The sequence below is a fragment of the Erinaceus europaeus genome, chromosome 13 (assembly GCF_950295315.1).
Source record: "Erinaceus europaeus chromosome 13, mEriEur2.1, whole genome shotgun sequence".
Taxonomy (NCBI): Eukaryota; Metazoa; Chordata; class Mammalia; order Eulipotyphla; family Erinaceidae; genus Erinaceus; species Erinaceus europaeus.
The window spans coordinates 49793741-49817579 of record NC_080174.1 but is presented as its reverse complement, the minus strand read 5'-3'; the positions used below and the strand labels follow the sequence as shown (position 1 = coordinate 49817579).

General features: G+C 43.5%; 1 protein-coding gene across 5 annotated transcripts in view; it reads left to right on the top strand.

Annotated features, from left to right (window-relative positions):
• PHC2 (polyhomeotic homolog 2) overlaps positions 1 to 22169 on the top strand; it is a 120653-nt gene extending 98484 nt beyond the window's left edge. For all 5 annotated transcript variants that reach the window (XM_060205835.1, XM_060205834.1, XM_007523237.3 and 2 more), the window contains 6 exons: positions 12602 to 12804; positions 14945 to 15074; positions 15938 to 16052; positions 17277 to 17418; positions 19039 to 19315; positions 20724 to 22169. In XM_060205835.1, coding sequence (XP_060061818.1) covers positions 12602 to 12804; positions 14945 to 15074; positions 15938 to 16052; positions 17277 to 17418; positions 19039 to 19315; positions 20724 to 20878 — 1022 coding nt within the window. In that variant the 3' untranslated portion in view covers positions 20879 to 22169. The remainder of the gene's footprint in view (positions 1 to 12601; positions 12805 to 14944; positions 15075 to 15937; positions 16053 to 17276; positions 17419 to 19038; positions 19316 to 20723) is intronic.
• The last annotated feature ends 1670 nt before the right edge of the window (positions 22170 to 23839 follow it).

Genomic DNA, 23839 nt, shown 5'->3' with positions numbered 1-23839 from the left:
GTAACAACACCAATAATAACTACAACAATAAAAAACAACAAAGGCAAAGAAAATATATAAAATTTTTAATTATTAAAAAAATGATTAAGTCTACATTTCTCTGCCAATTGTGACTAGTATCTTATCAGTTATAGTAGTCTGTAACTGTAATTTATTTTGTTGGTTGGTAGGTAGCAAAGTAAAATGATGGGAAGTTTTAGGAAGGAAGAGAGTAACGTTTTCCAAGGACAGTAATTATATAGATAATACAACTGAGAGTAAGTCTCTCTTCTCTTCCTCTGCCAATTTTCTAAGAATATTAGTGATCCTGTAGTTAGTAAACAAATAGATAAATAAAATAAAACATCATATTGGCCAACATTGTTGCCTTTCTGTCTTCCTTTTCTTTTTTTCACCACAAGGGTCATCACTGGGGGTTGGTGCCTGCACAACTCATTCTTTTTTCCTCTCTATATAGAGGGTAAAAGAGAAAGGGAGAGAGGAGGAGAAACTCACCAAACCATGATCACGAAGCAGGTGCTTCTAGGTGAGCTTGAATGTAGGTCCTTGTGTGTGGCAACATGTGCTCCACCCAATAAACCACTTGCTGACCCATTTTGTCATTCTGAAAATAATTAAAAATTCACTAAACTTTATTTTTATAAACTGTTAAACTTCCATCTTCTGTGATTTCATCTTCAGACTTGTGTTTTTTCAATGTAGTGTTAGGGAGTGAACTCAGAACCAAACACATGTATGACACTTCTGAGCAACCTCCTAGGTGCAACACTTCCAAATTTTAGAGGGAGAAAGAGAAGGGAGAAGGGGAGAAAGACCACAGCACCATGCCACCACCCACGAAGCTCCTCTAGTGCCATTCACGCTGCTCCCACATAATGTCAAGGCTTGAACCTACATAGCAAGGTACACACTGTCCCTCTTTAGTCTATTAAACCAATTTCATAGGCTAAACCACTTCTTGGCATTACAAGTTTGATACATTTACTGAGTAAAATGGCTCTTACTTGTTCAGGATTATCTCCTTCCTGGTTCTGGGGTTCTTGTCCACTTTGTGATACCCTGGTGCTTTTTTTTGAATGTTTTAAATATAAATAGAAAGGAATCTGGTTGTTATCCTTTTGATTAATCATTTTGAAAGATGAACTGAGACCTTTTTTTTTTTTTTTTTTTTTTTTTTGCCCCGAGAGACAAGCATTCTGTTATGTAGTAGTTAACAATATGAAGCTAATATTTCTTCCTAAAGTCTGGCCTCAAGAATGTAGGACAGGGGGAGTTGGGCGGTAGCACAGTGGGTTAAACACAGGTGGCGCAAAGCTCAAGGACCAGCCTAAGGATCCCAGTTCGACCCCCGGCTCCCCACCTGCGGCGGAATCGCTTCACAGGCGGTAAAGCAGGTGTCTTTCTCTCACCCTCTGTCTTCCCCTCCTCTCTCTATTTCTCTGTCCTATCCAACAGCGACATCAATAACAATAATAATTACAACAATAAAACAAGGGCAACAAAAAGGGAATAAATAAATAAATATAAAAATAAAAAAAAAAAAAGAATGCAGGACAGGACAGCCTGCGTAGATTGAGGCTCCTGAGGAACATGAATGATACCTGAATTTGAACCCAAAACAAAGCTTGTCTCTGAGACAGTAAGAGGCCAGGCATGTAGCATGGGAAGTGACTCGATGGTGGAGCATAGGATTTGTGAGTAGGATGTCCCAAGTTTGAGTCTAGGCTCAATATATGCCAGAATGATACTCTGGTGTCCTTCCTCTTTCACTGATGATTTTTTAAAAGGTGAAAGTCAGCAAAATAGCTCATAATGTGCTGCTTTGCCATGTGCACAACCCAGGTTCAAGCTGGCATTCAAGGAAGCTTCAGAGCTATGGTTTCGTTCCTGCTAGTTTTATTTGAGAAATTCAACTGGAGTAGTGAAGTGCCAGAGATTACCAAAGAAAAAAGATGCCTGTGTCAGAGTGAGATTAGGGTGATTTCCTAATCTTGCTGATTTTGGTGGCATTACTGCTCCTATGACAAAGTTAAGCCTGTTCCACTGTGTTGTACTTGTATTAATTTACTCTACTCTCATTATATCCATAAAAGACAGATACAAGTACTCCATTTTGTAGATGGAGAAACTGAAGCTTATAGTACTTTGTCTGGGATTATAAACTAGGATTTTAATTTAGCATCTTTCTGTACCCAAAGTCTTAATTGTAATGTAGTACAGCTTCTAAATATAATTACTAAATACAATCTAATCATATGTACACACACATATTGCATCTGCTAATATTGCAAGACAGACAGTATATGATCCTCATTTTAATGAATGCAGAAACTAAGACTCAGGCAAGTACTAAGTGCTTAAAGCTACACATGTACTCAAAGACAGAAACAGAAAATGAAGCCAGAACTGACGCAGAACCAGTCTTCTCTCCACTCTGCCATTCTTCCTTTCATCTCCTGTAACTGTGATGTCTCTAGAGAATCTCTCTCATTTGTTCCACACATTTGCCTTTTGAAATCATAGCATCTGGCAGAGAACAGTTATGTGAGAAAGTCTAGGAGCCCTTAACCTCAGCATGGATACTAGAGAACTGGCTTCATTTAAGTAGACCTCTTTTGAAGACTCCCTGCAGTCAGACTCGGCGGTTATTCCCTGTGCATTGACCTGGCCTGTTGGAAGTCACCCTGTGGTCCTGCAGGTGCTGCAGCTGAGTTTGATCTGGTAGTGGGAGGCCCTTGGTTTAGTGTCCTGCCTGAAGGCTGGGAAGGAGTTCCAGCAGCTGTTTGGAAATCCCCCATATTACTCCTGTTGTCCTGAACTCACGGGGGAGGGTGGCTGTTCGCTGCTCCATTGATTCCTTCCTTCATAGTTGGGGGTGGCAGCTTGGAAAACATTTAGCTGTTTACAGTTCAGCTTATGTACACTTTTGCTGGGGATTGTGGGTGAGTCAGAATGACTGCTCTCTCTGCCTGTGTCCTAAGAGACAGCATGAAAGTCAGCTGTATGGTAATGGCTGCCAGTGAGGGAGGAAGAGCCCTTCTTAACAGATGCCTTAATCAAAGTTTCTTAATCCAGATGCTTCCAATTTGAGAAGCATGTCTGCTCTCCAGTCTTAACCCAGACTCAAGGTTATTTTGCAGGGACACTGAAGGAAGGTCTACGGCCATCTAGCCCAGCCTCCTTTTCATTCTACTGCCCAGGTCCTCTGCAGAAGCCAACATGGACCATGTTCTTGCCCTTCTATTACTGGAAAGCTTACAGAGTACCCCCCAAGTAATCCTCTTGTCCCAGCCAATTCTTACCCTCAGGAAGGTCCTTCAGCAGTCAGCTTGTGTTTGCAGAGCACAGGAAGGTACTCTGGGGAGAGAGCGCTACAGCCTGCTGTGTCCTTCCAACAAAGCCACCTTGTGTACCTGGTATCTCAGTCCATAACTGAATCTAAAAAAGTTACCTTTGGTATTGGTTCCTCCTCAGGCCTTTTGATACTTGAAACTAGCAGGAGCCCAGAATGGGAAAGAGCCTGTAATTTCCCTACCAACGAAAACTCATTTTGTTCCTGTTTTACACTTGCTGAGTATGTTCACTTTTGCCTTTATTGTAAAATGAACACTTTTGGGAGTCGGGCGGTAGCGAAGTGGGTTAAGTGCACGTGGTGCAGAGTGCAAGGACCGGCATAAGGATCCTGGTTCGAGCCCCTCGCTCCTCACTTGCAGGGGAGTCGCTTCACAGGCGGTGAAGCAGGTCTGCAGGTGTCTTTCTCTCTCTCCCCCTGTCTTCCCTCCTCTCTCCATTTCTCACTGTCCTATCCAACAATGACGACAACAATAATAACTAATAAAACAACAAGGGCAACAAAAGGGAATAAATAATTTTTTAAATGTACACTTTTTAAAAAATTAGCTTTATTTATTGGGTAGAGATAGAAATCGAGAGGGTAGAGGGAGATAGAGAGGAAGAGACACAGATACCTGCAGCACTGCTTTGCCACTTGCAAAGTTTTCCCCCTGTAGGTGGGGACCAGGGGCTTGAACCTGGGTGCTAGTGCATTGTAATGTGTGCTCAATCAGGTGTGCCATCACCTGGCCCCAAAATGTACTTTTAACAGTATACTTTTTCTCATTTGGACTATTAAGATTTTAGATGAGGGGATTTTTAAAAATTGTTATTAGTAATTTAATAATGATTAACAAAATTGTAAGATAACAAGGGTACAATTCCATACAGTTTCCATCACCAGAGCTCAGTGTCCCCTCTTTTGGAAACTTATTCTTTATCCTCAGAGTATGGACCAAAGATCTTTATGAAGTGCAGAAGGTGGAAGTTCTGCCTTTTGTAATTGCTTCTCCGCTAGACATGGACTTTGGTAGGTTGATCCATACCCCTAGCCAAGAACAGGAGATCTTTTTTTTTTTAATTATTGTAGTTATTGCTGTTGTTATTGATGTTGTTGTTGTTAGATAGGACAGAGAGAAATGGAGAGAAGAGGGGAAGACAGAGGGGGAGAGAAAGACACCTGCAGACCTGCTTCACCACTTGTGAAGCTACTCCAAGAACAGGGGATCTTCTAACTAATCATCTGTGGTGTAAAGTGATTACTTTTTACCCCCACCACTCCCACCATACCTTCTGTCCCTAAATTAGGAGAAAAGCTATCTACTTATTCTGTCAAATGATTCGCAGCAAGGTGTGAATGACCAAAGGTGTATATTTGCATTTTAAAGATGGTTGTTAACCACATGAATCTCAGTAATTGATAACCTCACTCAGGGTCCCATGATAGAGCCTCTGTTCCTCCTCCCCTCTCTTCCCCCACTGTCTGCCACTTGTGCTTGGTTCTCCCCACCCCCTATTTCACTTTATCCTCTCCTTAAAGAAAAGGGAGAGAAATGTCAGCAAACTAGTGCCTATGAAATACCTTCTCTCCCACACTTTCAGAGTGTCACTAATTTCTTTAGGGACCCAAATCAGACTACAGAGATGAAAAGGATTGCCACTTGGACTTTTCCATAAGGACTTGTGTGTTCTTTCCTGAGCTAAACTATGTTGTCTGTCTGCAACTTCTGCTTTCTGCCTCCTAGATCAGATTTCTTTGGGAGACTGTGTAGGTGCTGTGCTCAGGCCCTCTCTAGAGCAGGCAGTTCTCTGGGGATCCCACTGTCACTCATCCTGGCCATAAGGTTAGACCTACTACACTGAGGTACAGTGAACATGACTGCAAGCCAGAGGCCTAGAGAGAACGTTCTTTGTTGTTTTGCCACTTGTGCAAATTTTGATTCATATTACTCTGCTTCTTTAAGTTCTTTATTAACCTCGTTCTGCTGTAATCCTAAAGAAGAGTCTAGTCACTTAAATATGGCTGCCTTCTATCTAGGAAAAAATGGAGATCTATCACTGGACAAGTTGAGAGGGCAGGAGAAGCTCTGCTTGCCCTCCATTTCTTCCGAAGTTAGGATTTCAAAGCTACTTACTTCAGAGGCTTATGAAATGAATGGCCAGGCTATGTGAAATAGCCCAAAACTACTGAGTTGTAGGAAAAGTCATGATGTATTTTTTTCTGTGTGAAAATACATCATGACTTTTCCAACAACCCAAAAGTACTAAGGCATCATCTAGCTTAATAGATTATTTCTGTCTTACATGTGCATATGATGAATATCAGAACTGATTCAGAAGTTACTGAGATTATATACACCTACCTGAAGGTAGGACCACTTTTTTTTTTTTTTGTCTCCAGGGTTATTGTTGGTGCTTAGTGCCTGCAGTATGAATCCACTGCTCCTGGAGGCTATTTTTTCTCTTTTGTTGCCCTTGTTGTTATTGCTGTCATCGTTGTTGGATAGGACAGAGAGAAATTGAGAGAGGACGGGAAGATGGGGAGAAAGATCGCCTGTGAAGTGACCTCCCCCCGGCAGGTGGGGAGCCAGGGGCTCGAACCAGGATCCTTAGTCTGGTCCTTGCGCTTCCAGCCATGTGCGCTTAACCCGCTGTGCTACCGACGAGCCCCTGGTAGACCCTCTTTTATAGGAGTCTCCCTGCTCAGCTGCTTCTGTTTTAAAAATATTTGTTTATTTACTCCCTTTTGTTGCCCTTGTTTTATTGTTGTAGTTACTATTGTTGTTATTGATGTTGTTATTGTTGGATAGGACAGAGAGAAATGGAGGGGGGCGAGGCAGAGGGGGAGAGAAAGACAGACACCTACAGACTTGCTTCACCGCTTGTGAAGCGACTCCCCTGCAGGTGGGGAGCTGGGGGCTCGAACCGGAATCCTTACGCCAGTCCTTGAGCTTTGCACCCTGCTCAGCTTCTTAGAGGTCATCATGCCTTTCCAAGTCCTTGAAGCTGACATAATAAGTGTTTCAGAAAGGCTAGGAATCCAGATCTCTAGCTTTCAGGGCTGGTTTAATGCTCTTTCTCCCTTCTGATGGAGAAATAATACCTAAAGTTAAGGAAGACATAGACCAAAAGACAACTTAATCTTCTTTATAGCCTAGTGTTTAGCGGTGCCACTGTGGTAGGTGGGTGCCAGCCTAGTTGCTCTGAAATCATTATATCAAATATTTTTTTAATTTTATATTTTTTTATTTTCCTTTTTGTTGCCCTTTTTTATTGTTGTTATTGATGTCGTTGTTGTTGGATAGGACAGAGAGAAATGAAGAGACATGGGGAAGACAGAGGGGGAGAGAAAGACAGATACTTGCGGACCTGCTTCATAGCCTGTGAAGCGACTCCCCTGCAGGTGGGGAGCCGGGGGCTAGAACCGGGATCCTCATGCCAGTCCTTGCTGTGCTGTCTCCCAACTCCCTATAGCAAATCTTAACTGGTGGCAGTTAGCTTGTTTTGATAGTCAGGGTGCCTATACTCTTAACAGACTAAGGCCATAGGGTCCATTCACTCCAGTTTCTTCTTCTTCTAGCGTTTGCCCTTCTTCCGTAGCCAGTCAACAGCGTCAGGTTGAGCCTGATGTCTGCTTGTTGCTGGCTTTGAAAGTGACTGGGATCCATGTGGATTCAGTCGGCTAGGAAGGATCGTCAGTTTCCCCAGTGAATGGGTACTCACGGGATGCACCACGGGAAGTTCGATCCAATGCATCCCCACTCCAGTTTGATAGACATTAAGTACATGTTGATCAATGGGTTAGACATAGAGGTGGCTAAGACATAAGCCCCTTGCCTAAAGAAGCCTTCTCTGCTTTGAATAGAGAAGCAACCCAGAAGTGGTAGTTTCATAAACAGAACCTTTGGGTGGTGTGTGGGTGGGTGTTTGTTTCTTTCACATTTTGGGATCCCTTTCTACTTTGGAAAAGACCCCTATGCCAGGATCTATGAATGAGGCCAGAAAGAGGCAGCCTAAAGACTGAGACTTACATTATGTAATGACACACCCCACACACACGTACTATTCGTTCTGATCTGAATACTTGGCTCTTTGCCATTTGTAGCAGTTAAAGTCTAGATTTTGCACCCAGCACCCTACCACCACCATCACCACCACAGCTTGGTTTTACTTTGCTCCCATGGTCTCTCTGCTCTTGGTGTCATTGCCTCCACTTCTCAGATTAAGATGCCAAGCTCTGTATAAAGGCACTTGAGACCTGTGGGAATCCCTGGCAGCATTTACAGCCACCTGACTAGTCTCCCGAACTGAGTAAAGAATAACAAAGATAGAGTATTTCTTTGTCTTTTAGCTGGCCTTAGGGCTAGTAGGACAGGTTTTTGTGAATTTCAGCATTAAGCTGCTTTCCCCCAAGTAGGCCTCCAGCAAAATAGACCAGAAAGGAGGGAAGCAGATTAAATTAATCTCAGTGCTGAGTTTGGTCATTGTTTGGTCATTCCAGAAATATCCTATGCTCTTTTGTTACTAAAGATGATGATGATGTACTAGCCCAAAAGATGATTGCAAAGCAATATAGCTGTAGCCAGCTATGTCTTTGTGAAACATTAACCCCTCAGTCCCCTGGATTCTCTCACTTTATTACCTAGCCCAAAGTTATAATGGAATGTTCTTTCTTTCCCTCCACCTATCTCCCTCTCAATGCTTATTTACTTACTAATGAAAGAGTAGGAGAGAGAGAGAGAGAGAACAAAATCCAGAGTATCACTTTGGCACATACAATGGCAGGGACTGAGACTCAGCATCCAGCATTTTATTCTCTGTGCCACTGCCATGGCTGTGACTGCGAGACTTGTAGTTTCTTGTGGTGAAATACCTTTTTTATTTGTTCGATTGCAAATCCCTCCTCCCCTTTTTTCAACTTAGATTTCCAAAATCTTTACATCCCAGAATTAAGCATTGACTCGATAGCTTCTGAACCGCTCAGTCAATGTTACCTGCTCACTACTTTGGATTGTGCAAGAAATGGAACCTTAAGAATGATCCCCCTACCTACCTAGGTCTTGAGAAGCAGGAGGGAAGAGGATAAAAAGGAGAGTCAAAGAAAGAAAGAACCCGGGAGTCGGGCTGTAGCGCAACGGGTTAAGCCCAGGTGGCGCAAAGCACAAGGACCGGCATAAGGATCCCGGTTCGAACCCCGGCTCCCCACCTGCAGGGGAGTCGCTTCACAGGCGGTGAAGCAGGTAGGTCTGCAGGTGTCTATCTTTCTCTCCTCCTCTCTGTCTTCCCCTCCTCTCTCCATTTCTCTCTGTCCTATCCAACAATGACAACAACAATAATAACTACAACAATAAAACAACAAGGGCAAAAAAAGGGAATAAATAAATAAATATTAAAAAAAAAGAAAGAACCCGAAAGGAGATGAGCTATCGGATGATGTTGATTGATGAATACTAACTAAATGCAGGAGGTGGGAGTGGTTCTAGAATTCAAAGAATGAATTCCATAAACGTTTTAGACTTCAGTATTATAAATTAAAGCAAGGCATCATTTATTTCCCTTAGGAATATGATTGTATTTAAAAGAAACCAAACAAAATCTTACCAGTCAGATCTCTTAGACCAGCACACTTGATATGTTATGTTAGTATTTATTGACTAGGTCCTTGACTTTTTTCCCCCAAGCCATTTATTATTTGTGATTAATAATGGTTTACAAGATTATAAGATTACAGGGTATAGTTTCACACTGCTTTGGATGCATGACTTTAAAAGATACAGGCAGAGAATAACTAGGATGATAAATTTATAAACTTTTTATATAAGAAAGAGTTGGAAGAGCATGGCCTGAAGAAGATATATTGAGGCCATGAGTGATGCCCTTCATGACACCAGGAATATTTCTCAAGCATTTCCTAGTGTGCTAGTTCTGCATTGCTACTCATTATCTGATTGAGTCCTCAGCACCTCTTTAAGGTAGGTATTTTATTGTCCTTATTTTACAGCCTATGAAACAGGCACTGATATAGGGACTTGCCCCTAATGCACCTGAATTATTAGAGGCCAGTCTCTAAACCAAGTCTAACCCTGAGTTTTTGCCTGTTATGCAAATATGATTAGCTTTGTTTTGTGTGGTTTTAAGGAACAGAAGAACCAGGAAAAGTAGAACTTAACAAAAGATAGATAGCTTTCTTGGCTTATTTTCATTGAACTTATCAAGGAGAGAACAATTCCAGAGGTAGTGAGTTCCTTTGTCACTAGAAGTATTCAAACAAATGCCAGAAAAAGACTTGGGTGGGGGGTAGCATAGAGAAGGTGGTACATGTATTGGTAAAGAATTGGGCCAGACTTTCCAATTTTGTGATTGTAATCATTAATAAAGTCATATTAACCAGGGAATAGTTTACTGGCCTCTAATAAGTAAAAGACAGTAGTCATCTAATTTAAAAACCAAAGTTGTCAAAGATTTTTTTCCCCCAAATTGCTATAAACACTTAGGGTTTTTTTTCTTTCTTTCTTCCCTCCAGGGTTATTGCTAGTACTCTGTGGGAAACCACTACCCCTGGAGGCCATTTTCCCCACTTTTGTTTCCCTTGTTGTTATTGTTGCTATTGTTGTTAAATAGGACAGAGAGAAATTGAGTGGAGGGGGAGAGAAAGATAGACACCTGCAGACCTGCTTCACCGCTTGTGAAGTGATCCCCTTCCAGGTGGGGAGCCAGGGGCTTGAACCGGGATCCTGAGGCTGGTCCTTGTGCTTCACACCATGTTCACTTAACCTGCTGCACTACCACCCGACCCCCTACTTAGGGTTTTTCTGACTTGCTGGCATGACAGTATCTGAAAAAAATAATTTAAAAAATCATTTACATCTCTTAGTTGATTTCTGCTTCAATTTCATGATTGAATTACGGAGTTCTTAGTATGGATGGCATGTGTCAGACTCAACTGTTTTTAATTAGTTTATTGAACACTAGGACAATTAATAAAAGGAACTGGTTATTAAGTCTTTTCCTAAAATGAGTTTATCTCTCCTACTGCTTTCTTAAACACTGCATTTCTATTTCATGGTGATATTTTTGGATCTATAAGTTCCCATAAAGTTTTGTGCAAAACTTATGTATTGAAGTAATCTTAAACTATTCAACACATACAGGTTTATGCTTAGGGTTATTATCAGGCTTGTTGAATAAATAAATAGCTTTTTTTTTCTTTTAGGAAGTTTCAGCTTAAAGACAAGACTTATCCCACAAAGTTGGTTGGTGGTGGTAGAGACCATCCCTGAGAAAAGGGGATAGGTAGCAAGAGAATAATAAAAGTTTGGTGATGAGTCTCGCACCTCTGAAACAGTAAGATGGCTTCTGAGAGATGTAGTTTAAATTAGGAAAAAGGCCGAGCTGGTGAGGGAATCCATACAGGCTTCTTGTCATGTTTTCTGAAACTATTAAAGTCTTTCAGAATAAAGCTAGTGAGTGGGTCCTCGGAGGATAACTTATAAAAGGAATAGGAAGATGTGATCTATGGTTGGCTGAGGATCAGATTAGATATGGACCAGAGAATTGGGCAAGAAGTTTGACTAAGAGTATCAAACTCTCAGCAGAAATAGCATAGAGAACCTCAACTTGGCTTAATGGCTTCCTTGGTGGACAAACAGAACTCCTATGTATCTTAATGTAGTGGTCCCAGATAACCAGCCTCTGGATAGTCAGTTCCATATTTTAGGTTTAATTGGGGCTTAGCTTCAGATTTCACTGCATTAATATTGGGGTTCAGTACTTTAGCATTTCACAGAATACTTCAAATTTAACCATTTTCCATGGAATAAATGAATTTTTAACCAGTCTCTCCCCAGCCCCACTACACTCAAGGTGTGTGTGTGTGTGTGTGTGTGTGTGTGTGTGTGTGTGTGTGTAGTTCAACTGTTTTTCATCTTGGTTTTAGTTATTACTTTAAAATATAATTTTTCCTTGAGCTTCACAAGTAATGAAGCAATGCTGCAGGTGTCTCTCCCTCTAGCCCTTCCCTTTCAATTTCTGTCTCTATTAATATACAAATTATGGGAGTCGGGTGGTAACGCAGCGGGTTAAGCGCACCTGGTACAGAGCACAAGGACCTGCGTAAGGATCCCAGTTCTAGCCCCTGGCTCCCCACCTGCAGGGGAGTCACTTCACAGGCGGTGAAGCAGGTCTGAAGGTGTCTATCTTTCTCTCTCCCTCTCTGTCTTCCCCTCCTCTCTCTATTTTTCTCTCTGTCCTATCCAATGATAGCAACAATAATAATAATAATAATAACCACAACAATGATAAAACAAGGGCAACAAAAGGGGAAAAAATGGTCTCCAGAAGCAGTGAATTCGTGGTGAGGCATCGAGCCCCAGCAATAACCCTGGAGGCAAATATATATATATATGTATATGTATATATAAACAAATTACATGTATAATTTCTCCCTTGACCTGAATGTTACCTTGTTCATGCAGATCTGTATTGACCAAGGCTTCAATTCCTCAAAGATAGAGTAAGATAGTACAGTAGGGAAATTGAGAAACACCACTACCTGATTCAAGGCATTGTAACTGACTATAGTCAGTTCTGGGTGATGTATCCATTGAAATGGTACCACTTGTGGTCCGGGAGGTGGCTCAGTGGTAAAGCTTTGGACTCTCAAGCATGAGGTCCCGAGTTTGATCCCCGGCAGCACATGTGCCAGAGTGGTGTCTGGTTCTTTCTCTCTCCTCCTATCTTTCTCATAAATAAATAGAAATCTTTTTAAAAAAATGAAATTTAAAAATAAATGAGTAAATAACTACAACAACAGTAAAAAACAAGGGCAACAAGAGAAAACAAATATTTTAAAAAAAGAAATGGTACCACTTAAATAGGTCAGTGAGGGAGGGGACTGCTTGATTTTTATTGTTTGCCTCCACAGATAAAGCCAGGTGCATAGGGACCAGGTGGTGGCACACCTGGTTAAGGGCACACACTACAGTGTGTAAGGACCTAGGCTCAAGCCCCTGGTCCCCTTGGTTCCCACCTGCAAGGGGAAAGCTTCATTAGTGGTGAAACAGGGCTGCAGGTGTCTGTCTCTTTTCCTATCTCCCATGTCCCCCTCAATTTCTCTCTGTCTCTATCCAGTAAATAAATTTTAAAAAGAAAAATATACTTAAAAAAAAAAAAAAAAGCCAAGTGCTTGTTGAGTCTCTGTTCTCCTTCCACTGGCCTGGACTCTGGTTCTGACCTCCCTGCTTGTGTTTTCTTGCTTTCTTTTGTGCAGAGACAGGGCAGGGCATTGTTCATGCACTGACCGACCTCAGCAGCCCCGGCATGACCTCAGGGAACGGAAACTCTGCCTCCAGCATCACCGGCACTGCCCCCCAGAATGGTGAGAATAAACCACCACAGGCCATTGTGAAACCCCAAATCCTGACGCATGTTATCGAAGGGTTTGTGATCCAGGAGGGGGCGGAGCCTTTCCCGGTACGGACTACTTCTTTTCCCCTTTTTTAAAAGTATATTTTGGATGTGTATTAGAATATCTTTACATTTCCATGTAAATTTTCCGAAAATGTGAACACTTTGTTCTTCCTTGCTAACACCCCCTCCCCCAAAGAATGTCAGAACTATTTTCTTTCTAGGATTAAGTATCTTCCTAAGGTCCACAAAGGATCAGTGAGAAGAATAATTGGCAAGATAACTGGCTAGAAGTTTTCTACGTAGACTCAGTTGTGTCCTTGTCTGGTGATTTGTGACACCCCCTCCCCCTTTGCTTAGAAGGGAATTCACATTAAAGTGTTTGGTGCAGATGATGGATTTTGGGAAATGAGACCATTCAGTTTTGAAGACTAAAACCTTGAGTGGAAATTTTTGGCAAATTAGAGACAATAGAAGGAACCTGTGTAAAAGAGAAGTTTCATATATTTCTGAAATGATTAAAAAGAAGCTTTCCTAGGAGACACAGGGAGATGAGAAGCTGTACTCATGTGCTAATTGCCTGTACTATAGGGTGGGGGAAAAGACTGTGCTGCAGAACATTAACACCCATATATATATTTTGCTGCCAGGGTTGTCGCTGGGGTTTGGTACTGGCACTACAAATCCACTGCTCCTGGAGGCCATTTTTCTCCCCTTGCTATTGGGTAGGACAGAGAGAAAATGAGAGAGGAAGGGAAGATAGGCGGAGAGAAAGACACCTGCAGACCTGCTTCACCACTTGTGAAGTGACCCTGCTGCAGGTGGGGAGCTGGGGGCTGGAACCGAGATCCTTGAGCAGGTTCTTGGGCTCAGTACTGTGTGCGCTTAACCCAACTTTTTTAAAGCAGCTTTTCTAGGGACAAAACTAATAAAGGAAAAGGAATGAGAGTGAGGGGCACTTTAGAAAGGACACATTCAAGTGTCTCCAATTAAAGCTTAAGACCAAAGTGAAACATATAAGAGAAAGAAAAATGGCTTACTAGAACAAAGCACTATGAGCTGATTCTGTATGGTGCGAATTGGTGAGAACAGGTGGTACTTATCTGTAAGGAACCCAGAGTCAAATGCAGCCTCTTGTGATAAAAGTATTTGGCTCTTAGAGACATACATCTTTGTGGACTATCATCTGACTTGTTTGTTCTTTCAGTCCATAAGTGGTTTGAATAGTCAGCAGAAGATTTCTGAGCTTGATTCATTGAGATGTGTGAATTGCCCTTCAGTGATGCCAAAGACAAATAGATTCTAGACCTCTTTCTGAATATCTGAAATATCTTACAAGTGACTCTAGCCTAGTCAGCACCCCTCCCCCCTTTAAACTAGATCCTCCCTGTGATCTGAAGAAACTCCAGAAACCAATTGTCTTACAGGGTGGATACAGAGTGGTAGCACCACCAGTATTATCCTAAATATCTGGCCTCCAAACTTACTGAACAAAGGCAACAAAGTAAAAGACCAAAAGATTGAATGTGCAAATCTGAGATCTTAACAACAGAGAGCATGTGCTCTGTGACCCAGAATCCCATTTGTGCCTGCACCCCTGGCTTGGGTAAAGCAGTGTTAAAGTGAAAACAGTAAGAAATTAAAAACTGGGCCCACGTGGTGGTGCACCAGGTTGTATGCACATGTTATAGTGCACAAGGATCCAGGTTCCAGCCCCTGGTCCCCACCTATAGGGGGAACGCTTTGCAAGTGGTGAAGCAGTGTTGCAGGTGCCTGTCTCCCCTTCTCTCTTCCTTTATGGCTGTCTCTATCCAATAAATAAAGATAATAAAAAATTTTTTTAAAAACCTGGTTGCCAAGTCTGTCTTACATACACATGTGTACATAGTCTCAGTTTATTCCTGCTCTGCTATGTAAGTACTGGGCCTTAGCACTTGTTCTAGTGCTGTAGGAAGTATGATCTCTGCCCCTGAGAAACTTGGAAGAATAGATGTTTCCCTAACCTCCTAAGCCAGCCCTGTACTATTGCCCACTGCTATCTTGCTTCATGATATAAATAGCAAAATAGGATCTTGGTTAGGGTACAGCTGGATGATGAAAAAGGGTTGGCATCTATGCCTGGATGCTTTTATACATGTAATTTTGATGAGGCTTAACAACAATAAAGCATCTCCCACCTAATCTTCACGGCCTCTTTGTCCTCTAGGTGGGACGTTCGTCCCTGCTGGTGGGGAATCTCAAGAAGAAGTATGCACAGGGGTTCTTGCCTGAGAAACTTCCACAGCAGGATCATACCACGACCACTGACTCCGAGATGGAGGAGCCCTATCTGCAAGGTGAGCATCTTGAATCCTAAATGCTAAGGCCTTCTGATATGGGTGAATTAAGAAGTAGTCAAGGCTAAAATGGCAAACCTTAAACACTTCCCATCTTGGTATCCTTGGAGGAACTTTGAGCCAGGGAATATTCAGTATGTCAGTCCACCAAGCATTACCTGCAGCCCCTCCTCAGTCCCTAGCCCTAGAAAACAGACTGGAGAAGTCCTTGCCTTTAGGCAACAGTTTGTCCCCTGCCGCTCCCTCCAGCCCAGCCCTACTCTGGCCAACCACAGGATTCTAAGAGTTACTTTTCTTAGATGAGTCACTGTGGTGTGGCTGTGGGAGTATCTGTAGGAGGGAGCAGCATCAAGCAAGTTGTGCCCTTCCTTCACTGCCTGAGGAGCTAGGGCCAGCTCTTAGGCACACTGGTGATCATACTGCCACATGATGAGCCACTAACTAAATGGGGGTTACTTCCTAGCTTAAAAAAACTCCTCTTGACTTCTAGTTATAGGCCAGCAACTGGATGGATCCAGGTAGGATAAGATGAGTCCCTATCGGTGGTGACAGCAGGCAATGTAACTCCTCTGAACCTCCTGTTTTCTTCCAGCCATAAAGATGGGTATTTGTTCTTACCTACTTGATAGTTATCTCAGGTTCAAAACATTTATTTTAAAAAAAACTGCCCGTGGGGCATTACCAGTCACTCACCTTTAGGGTAGAGGGGAAGACAGTTTGGCACTTTCCAAGTTACACTGCTGCTGTGTGTCACATGGTATCTTGATGAAGCAAAGTGGAGTCTCTTAGACCTGTATTTGGACTTTATTTGGTCCTGGGAAAATTGCTTTTTATCCATACATACCAATTTCTCTATGTTTCAGAATCCAAAGAGGAGGGTACTCCCCTCAAACTCAAGTGTGAACTCTGTGGCCGGGTGGATTTTGCCTACAAGTTCAAGCGTTCCAAACGCTTCTGTTCCATGGCTTGTGCAAAGAGGTAAGTGACCTCAGCCCTGCTGCTGAGCCTGGCCTCTTTCATTTCCTCAGGATTTCAGCTCTGTCCTGCTCCTGTGTCCCTCCCTTCCATCTGCTCGAGACACCCTAGGTGAGGCTTACCCAGCTTCCTGTTTCCCTAAGCTGCCTATAAGCAGCATCTTGCCACTAATGAGCAAAGCCCTAGAAACTGACGTTCTATAAGCATAGCCGCACCCAAGGAGAGGAGGCAGCACTTTAGCCTGGCTGGTCCTCCTGGGTCCCACTGATGCCCATCTTCTTTTCTTGCCCTTGGTAGCAGCTACTGTGTTAGGGTAAACCCTCCACCAAAAGCTTTGCCCAGAGCACTAAGTACAGATGTTCCCTCATTCAACTGCCACCAGCTTAGATCGATGGTCATAGAAAACAAACAAAACAAACAGAAAAACCCTCACAGTGTTGTTTATTAAGAGCCTGTGTATTCATGGCACTGTGCCATCTGATCTTCACAAGAAAAGTTTATTACACTGTTCTCTTAAGACAGATGAGGAAACTGAGGCAAAAAGGAAAAGTATTTATGCCTGACATTAGACTTCTCTGATGGTAGTGCCCTGTGTGGTCTATCAAGGTGGAAGGAACAGCTGACTTTTAAGTCCTGAACTACCCAAAGAGAAGAAATCTCCAGGCACCCAGGCAAAGACATTTTAGAGACGTGAGATCTGTGTGCCAAGTAGAGTAAGGCTACACTTAAACCCATGCCCCTCAGGAAGTGATCAGGGCACCTTTATGAAGCCATGTCAAACTTCTCTCCAACAATTATTTTCCTGGCAAGTTGTTGTGTCAAGCACTTTACATACATCTCATGTGACTTACCAGTTTTTGAAAGTGAGTAGATGACTCTGGAGGTGGTGCAGTAGAAGAACTGCTGAATGCTCAAGCATGAGGTCCTGAGCTTAATGCCTGGCAGTACATGTACCAGAGTGATGTCTGGTTCCTTCCTTTCTTTCTCTCTCCTCTATCTCATAAATAAATAAATACAAAAAGAAAGGAGCATCCTCAACTCCGGATATAGACTGAGTCTCAGAGACTAAGTGACTTGCTTAAAACCATACCACCAGTAGTTAAGAGATGGTAAAAAAAAGGACTAGTCAGACTTTGGCTTTGCCACACAGTTTGGAAGTTCTCGCTCTGCCTGCAGTCCACACGCCCTTTAGCTGCTCTGACTCCCCTTAACCCTTGGCTCTGACAGGTACAATGTGGGATGCACCAAACGAGTCGGACTTTTTCACTCAGACCGGAGCAAACTGCAGAAGACAGGAGCCACGACCCACAACCGCCGTCGGGCCAGCAAGGCCAGTTTGCCAACACTCACTAAGGATACGAAGAAGCAGGTGAGAGGATTGGCAGACCTGAAGCTGTTCTTAAAATTCCCCACCAGTGTCCCTTCTTAGCCGGTCTGGAGTCCCCACACTACTTTGCACATACTGACTTCATTCTACTCCATTGTGTTTTCATATTCTCTAAGATCAAGCCTTCCCCCAGCCTCTAGTAGGTCCCTCATTTAGACTCGTGGATACTTACAAAGTCACTTTCCCTTGACCCAGCCCTCTTACTATCCATCTCTTCCCATTTTGCCTCTATTCCTGATTTCAGGGGTCATAGGACTGTCTGACTCTTTGGCTCTTTGAAGAGACAGACTACCCTAGTTAAAAATCCTGTCTCATAGGAAGTCGTAGATGAGAAAGTCATTTACACTACGCCTCCATTAATACAAAGCACTGTATTCTTGTTATTTAGTCACTAAATACAGTTTAAAATACATGGTAAGAACTCTACTGGTACTCTTTAAGATGCCCCCAAAGGAACCCATTGGCTAGTGTGATATTTCAGAACCTTGTCTGTATTTTACTTCTAAAAGAAAAAAAAAAGTGTTTTAGCAGGGGTAGATAGCATAATGGCATTTTAATTCTTACTGTTTTGGTCCTAAGAGTCTTGAAGATTCACATGAAAACTGTGATCCAAAATGTACAGAAGATATTTTACATGCTATTTCAGGTGGCCTATAGAGCACCCCTGAAGGTCATAGAAACCTGGTTTAAAACCCTACATTAGAAGAAATGATAGACATATAATCAGGTAATTGCAATACAATAGAATACCCTGCTTAAGATCAGATAAAGAACAACACAGAAGATGCTTTTTGGTGGGGCCAGGTGGAGGCACACCTGGTTAAGTGCTCACGTTAATGTGCACAAAGACCCAGCTTCAAGCCTCTGGTCCCCACCTGCAGGGGAAAAGCTTCACTAGTGAAGTAGGGCTGCAGGTCTCCCTGCCTTCCTCCCTCCCTCCCTCACTCCCCTCCCCTCTTAATTTCTCTCTATATATATCCAATAATAAAAATATTAAGAAAAGGGGGGCTGGTGTGGTGGTGCACCTGGTTGAGCACATGTTACAGTGCGTAAAGACTCAGATTCAAGCCCCCAGGCCCCACCTGCAGGGGAAAGCTTTGCAAGTGGTGAAGCAGTGTTGCAGGTGTCTGTCTCTCGCCCTATCTCCCTTACTGTCTCAATGTCTGATTGTCTCTATCCTATAAACATAGTAATAAAAAAAAAAGATACTTTTGGGAGTTGGGCGGTAGCACAGCGGGTTAAGCGCAGGTGGTGCAAAGCACAAGGACCAACGGGTGTAAGGATCTTGGATCGAGCCCCTGGCTCCCCACCTGCAGGGGAGTTGCTTCACAGGCGGTGAAACAGGTCTGCAGGTGTCTATCTTTCTCTCCCCTCTGTGTCTTCCCCATCTCTCTCCATTTTTCTCTGTTCTGTGAAACAACAACAACAATAATAACTACAACAATAAAACAAGGGCAACAAAAGGGAATAAATAAATATTTTTTAAAAAGATACTTTTTGGTGTAGGAATCCAAAAGTATACAGTGATAGGCCAAGTAGAAAAGGAGAAAAACTTGCCCTTGCTCATTTCCCTATCCTTAAACTGTTTCTCTCTTTTCACAGCCAACAGGCACTGTACCCCTTTCAGTTACTGCTGCACTGCAGCTAACACACAGCCAGGAAGACTCTAGCCGTTGTTCAGATAACTCAAGCTATGAGGAACCCTTGTCACCCATCTCAGCTAGCTCATCCACCTCTCGCCGGCGACAAGGCCAGCGGGACCTGGAGCTTCCTGACATGCACATGCGGGACCTGGTGGGCATGGGGCACCACTTCCTGCCAAGTGAGCCCACCAAATGGAACGTAGAAGATGTCTATGAATTCATCCGCTCTCTGCCAGGTAAGGTCCTTGGAAGTTCCATGCTTGCCCAATATAGCAAGGAAGGAGAGGAAATGAGACCTTCCCTCCTACTACCAGGAAAAAAGTAAGCCAGTTTAATCTCAGATTAGTCAGTGACTCAGGTTCAGGATTGCAAGTATGAATGAGGTTCTACCTGTAAGAGTTGGGCCTCAAAATCTATTTTTCTGTCATTCTTATCCAGTCACTAACCAGGTCAGAGTTGATGTCACGCACACAGAACCAGAGCATCACTGTGTCGCATGTGATGTTGGGGATTGAATTTAGGACACTCTAGACAGTGCATCACCTATATTCTAAGCATCATTTGCCACCTGGAAAGACTAGGTATTTTTGTAACCAAAATATCCTTACTCCTTATGTTTGACATGTTTCCTTTACCATCTCTCTCCTCTTGTTTTGCAGTAAGACTGGTGACACCTTCAACACTCTACATAAAAATCCCCTGAGCTACATCACTCAGTTCATAAAATTCATTAAGCTTGTCACATTACCACCAGCAAGGGTTGCTACGTTTTCTACCATTTTCTCATATGGATCCCATTTCTTAGTTTCTATTGAATAGTGACCATTTTCTCACTTTATACCTCTCCAGCAGTTTCCTCAAAGGCCATCACATTTATTTATAGTACACACTCTCAAGACACATATTCTTCCAATGTCCTTCCAGCTCTTCCCACAGCCAGTTCTAAAGCCATGTCTACATCGTTAGATTTTTGTTATGGCAGTACCCTTATTCCAGATAAGAGGATCTGCTTTGGTTGTGGCTGCGAAACAAATTGTTCCCAAATTTAGTGGCTTAAAATAGTAATCCGTTGTTATTTCAAGGGTTTTGGGACAGGAAGTAGAGGGTCTTAACTGGACAGTTCTGATTGAGTTCTTATGAGGTCCCAACCAGGATGTCACCAGAGCTGAAGTTGTTTGAAGACTTGGAGCTAGAGATAGTGTCCATGGCTTACAGGATAGTAGGGCTGGCATGGGCAAGGAGGTCTCAGTGCTTCACTAAGTGGGTGCTCCAGAGGGTCACCACAATACCATCAATGACTTATTCCAAAATAAGTTACCTAGAAGAGCAAGATGAGAGCTGCCATGCCTTTCATGATCTGACCTCAGAAATCACTTTCTGTCACTTCTGTAATCCCTACTGGTTACACAGGTCAGCTAATTCATTGGGGGAGGGTGCCTGAACAGGCACTAGCATGAATTAAGGTGTGGATGACGGGTGTATGCCCGTGAGTCACTTGGTCTCTCAAGCTGAAAATAAGAATAGTTACCCCTTACAAAGTGTGCTCACAAGGATTCAATGAGATGACACATTACAGTGTAGTAACTGCCGAGAGTTGAACCTGGTAGCTGTAACTGAAAATGTCTTTGGTGTTAACCCCTTCAGGCTGCCAGGAGATCGCAGAGGAATTCCGCGCCCAGGAAATCGACGGGCAAGCTCTGCTGCTGCTCAAGGAGGACCATCTGATGAGCGCTATGAACATCAAACTGGGGCCTGCCCTGAAGATCTATGCTCGCATCAGCATGCTCAAGGACTCCTAGGGCTGACCAAGGCAGCCAGGATTCTGGCTCAGCTCCTCCTCCCGACTGAGAGCCAGACAGACATTCCTGAGGAGCCCAGACATGGGGCCAGTCGGAGGGAAGGGGCTTTTTTCCCTGTGGGGCATGGCTGGTGAGGAGGTCTCGGCACCTCCTCAGTGGCTCTCAGGGGCCTTTTTTTCTGTGGGAGGGGCAGAGAGGTAGGTGGCACAGAAGATGGGGCTTTATGCTTGTAAATATTGATAGCACTGGCTTCCTCCAAAGTCCCAATACTCTAGCTCCGCTATTTTCCCCTCTCTCTGTCCCCCATTTTCCAGGGGGTATATGGTCAGGGCTCCCTAACCCAAGTTGGGTTACTTCCAAGGGCAGCTGTCAGGCCTGGATAGAGGCCTTTGGAAGCTCTTGCCTGCCTTCCTCCCACTTTCATCAGGCCTGGATAACTCTTCCGTTGCCAGCTTCTCCCCCTTCAGCCTGTTCACGAAGCAGCCAGGGGTTCATCCCCTTCACCCTCTCTTGCAGGTGGAGAGAGAGAAGCTGGACCCAGTTTGGCCATGCCTGCTGGCACAGACGCCTTAACGCTGTGTGTATGACTGTATGACTGTGTGGGAGCCTGGACTGACTGACAGGTCCAGAGCCACCCTCTGGCATCTCCAGGTGTTTTGTAGCAAACAGCCACTTAGTGCTTTGTCCTGGACTCCACTCAGCCTCAGGATGGGGAATAGAAAAGTCAGGCTGCCTCAGTGCAGAGAGGCAAGGTCAGAGAGAGATTTTGCTCATCAGGCTTGTCAACGTGTTTCAGATGCCCCTTCCCCGCACTGTGAACTCCCTGATTGCCCTGCTGTGTCACAAACAGGAAGCTTCTGGAGCTCTGGGCCACAGAGGCCCAGGCCTACATATGGCAGGCCAAGCCTCCTGGTGGCCTGGCTTTCTGCCTGCCCTGGGGACCCTAGTGGTCAAACTCAGAGAACATCTGAGATGAGAGAAGAGCTGGAGTAACCACTGACAAGAAGAACGCAGCTTTTGGCCTCCCAGCTCTCATTTCCATACTTTGCCTCTTGAACTTGCTAGCAATGATTTGAGCTCCCTGCAAAAGAGGCAGGGCAGGAAGGGCGAGGGCCTGCCTTCAACTTAGCCCTATCTGTAGGCTCCTGGGGGAAGAGTGGGACTCTCCCTGGGAAGAGTGTGGACACCTTTTCACCTTGTTCTATTCCCTACTCATACCCCCCTGGCAGGGTTGGAAATGAAGGACTTTTTTAATGTTTCATTTTTTAAAAATAAAATCTTTAAAACCTGCTTCTTCTGTGTCTTTCTCTCCTGGGAATGCTTGTCTCTCAGAGGTCCTTAATAGCTACTTTTCTACACAAGTCTTCTAGACTTTCTGAACCTTGATACTCCTTTTTTGGAAGCATGACAGACCCATCTGAGTTTGTTTTTATGGATGTGGTAGAGGAAGAAACAGGAGCTACTACTAAAAGTATATGAATATGAGGAGACTGACTTAAATAGGTTAATGTACAATTGGCTCACTGGTTGGAAGGACCTCATCTGGGAAGTTTGAAGGCACATTTATTTATTTATTTATTTATTTATTTTAGCCTCCTGGGTTATTGCTGGGGCTCAGTGCCTGCACTACAAATCCACTGCTCCTGGAGGCCATTTTTTCCACTTCGTTGCCCATTATTGCTACTGCTATTGGATAGGACAGAGAGAAATCAAGAGAGGAGGGAGAGAGAAAGATAAACACCTGCAGACCTGCTTCATGGCCTGTGAAGTGACCCCCCCTGCAGGGGGCTTGAACCAGGATTCTTACGCCAGTCCTTTGTGCCATGTGTGCTTAACCTGCTGCACTACTGCCTGGCTACCAGTACTTTTTTTTTTTTTTTTTTTTTTGCCACCAAGGTTACCACTGGGATTTATGTCTGCATGATGATTATTCTCCCCATGGACTTTTTTTTTTTTTTAAGCTAGAGGAAAAGAGAACCATCACATCATTGCTGTACCACTGAAGGTTCCCACGCATGAAGGTTCTCCATGTGATGGTAGCCAGAGGCTCAAACCTCAGTTCTGGTAAGGTCTGTACTCTACTGGGTATTTCCTGGCCCCAAAAGTAATTTCTTTAGTATCTGTTCCTGTACAGAATTTTTCTTTTTCTGATCATGACCATAGTTCAAAAAATGTTTCTCAGGGACAGGTGGTGGTACACCTGGGTGAATACACACAGAACACTGTATAAGGACCTGGATTTGAGCCCTTGCTCCTTACCTGTAGAGGGGAAGAAGCTTCACAAGGACTGAAGCATGTCCGCAAATGGCTCCTTTTTTTTTTTTTTTTTGCCTCCAGGGTTATTGCTGGGGCTCAGTATCTGCACCATGAATCCACTGCTCCTAGAGGCCATTTTTCTCCCCTTTTGTTGCCCTTGTTGTTGTAGCCTTGTGGTTATTATTGTTATTGTTGATATCATTCATTGTTGGATAGGACAGAAATGGAGAGAGGAAGGGAAAACGGGGAGAGAAAGACAGACACCTGAAGACCTGCTTCATGTGAAACAACTCCCCTGCAGGTGAGGAGCCGGGGGCTCGAACTGGGATCCTTACTTCGGTCCTCGTGCTTTGCGCCACTTGAGCTTAACCCACTGCGCTACTGCCCAACCCCCCTTTCCCCTCTCAATTTCTCTGTCCTAGCAAAAAAAAAAAAAAAAAACCCACAGGGAACAATGGATTCATAGTGCCAGCATCTAGCCCCAGCAATAATCCTGGTGGCAATAAAAAAATGTTTCTCATCCTAGTATACACACTTAAACATATACAACTGAAACAAAGTTTTCACAAAACAAGACCAATCTTTTTTGTTGTTGTTTGTTTCAATTCTCTTTACATATTTTGTAGATCTTGGTCACAACTGACAAAACTGATTTCATGGTTCTCTGATGAATCACAAGGTGTACTTGTAAAATGCTGTCCAGTG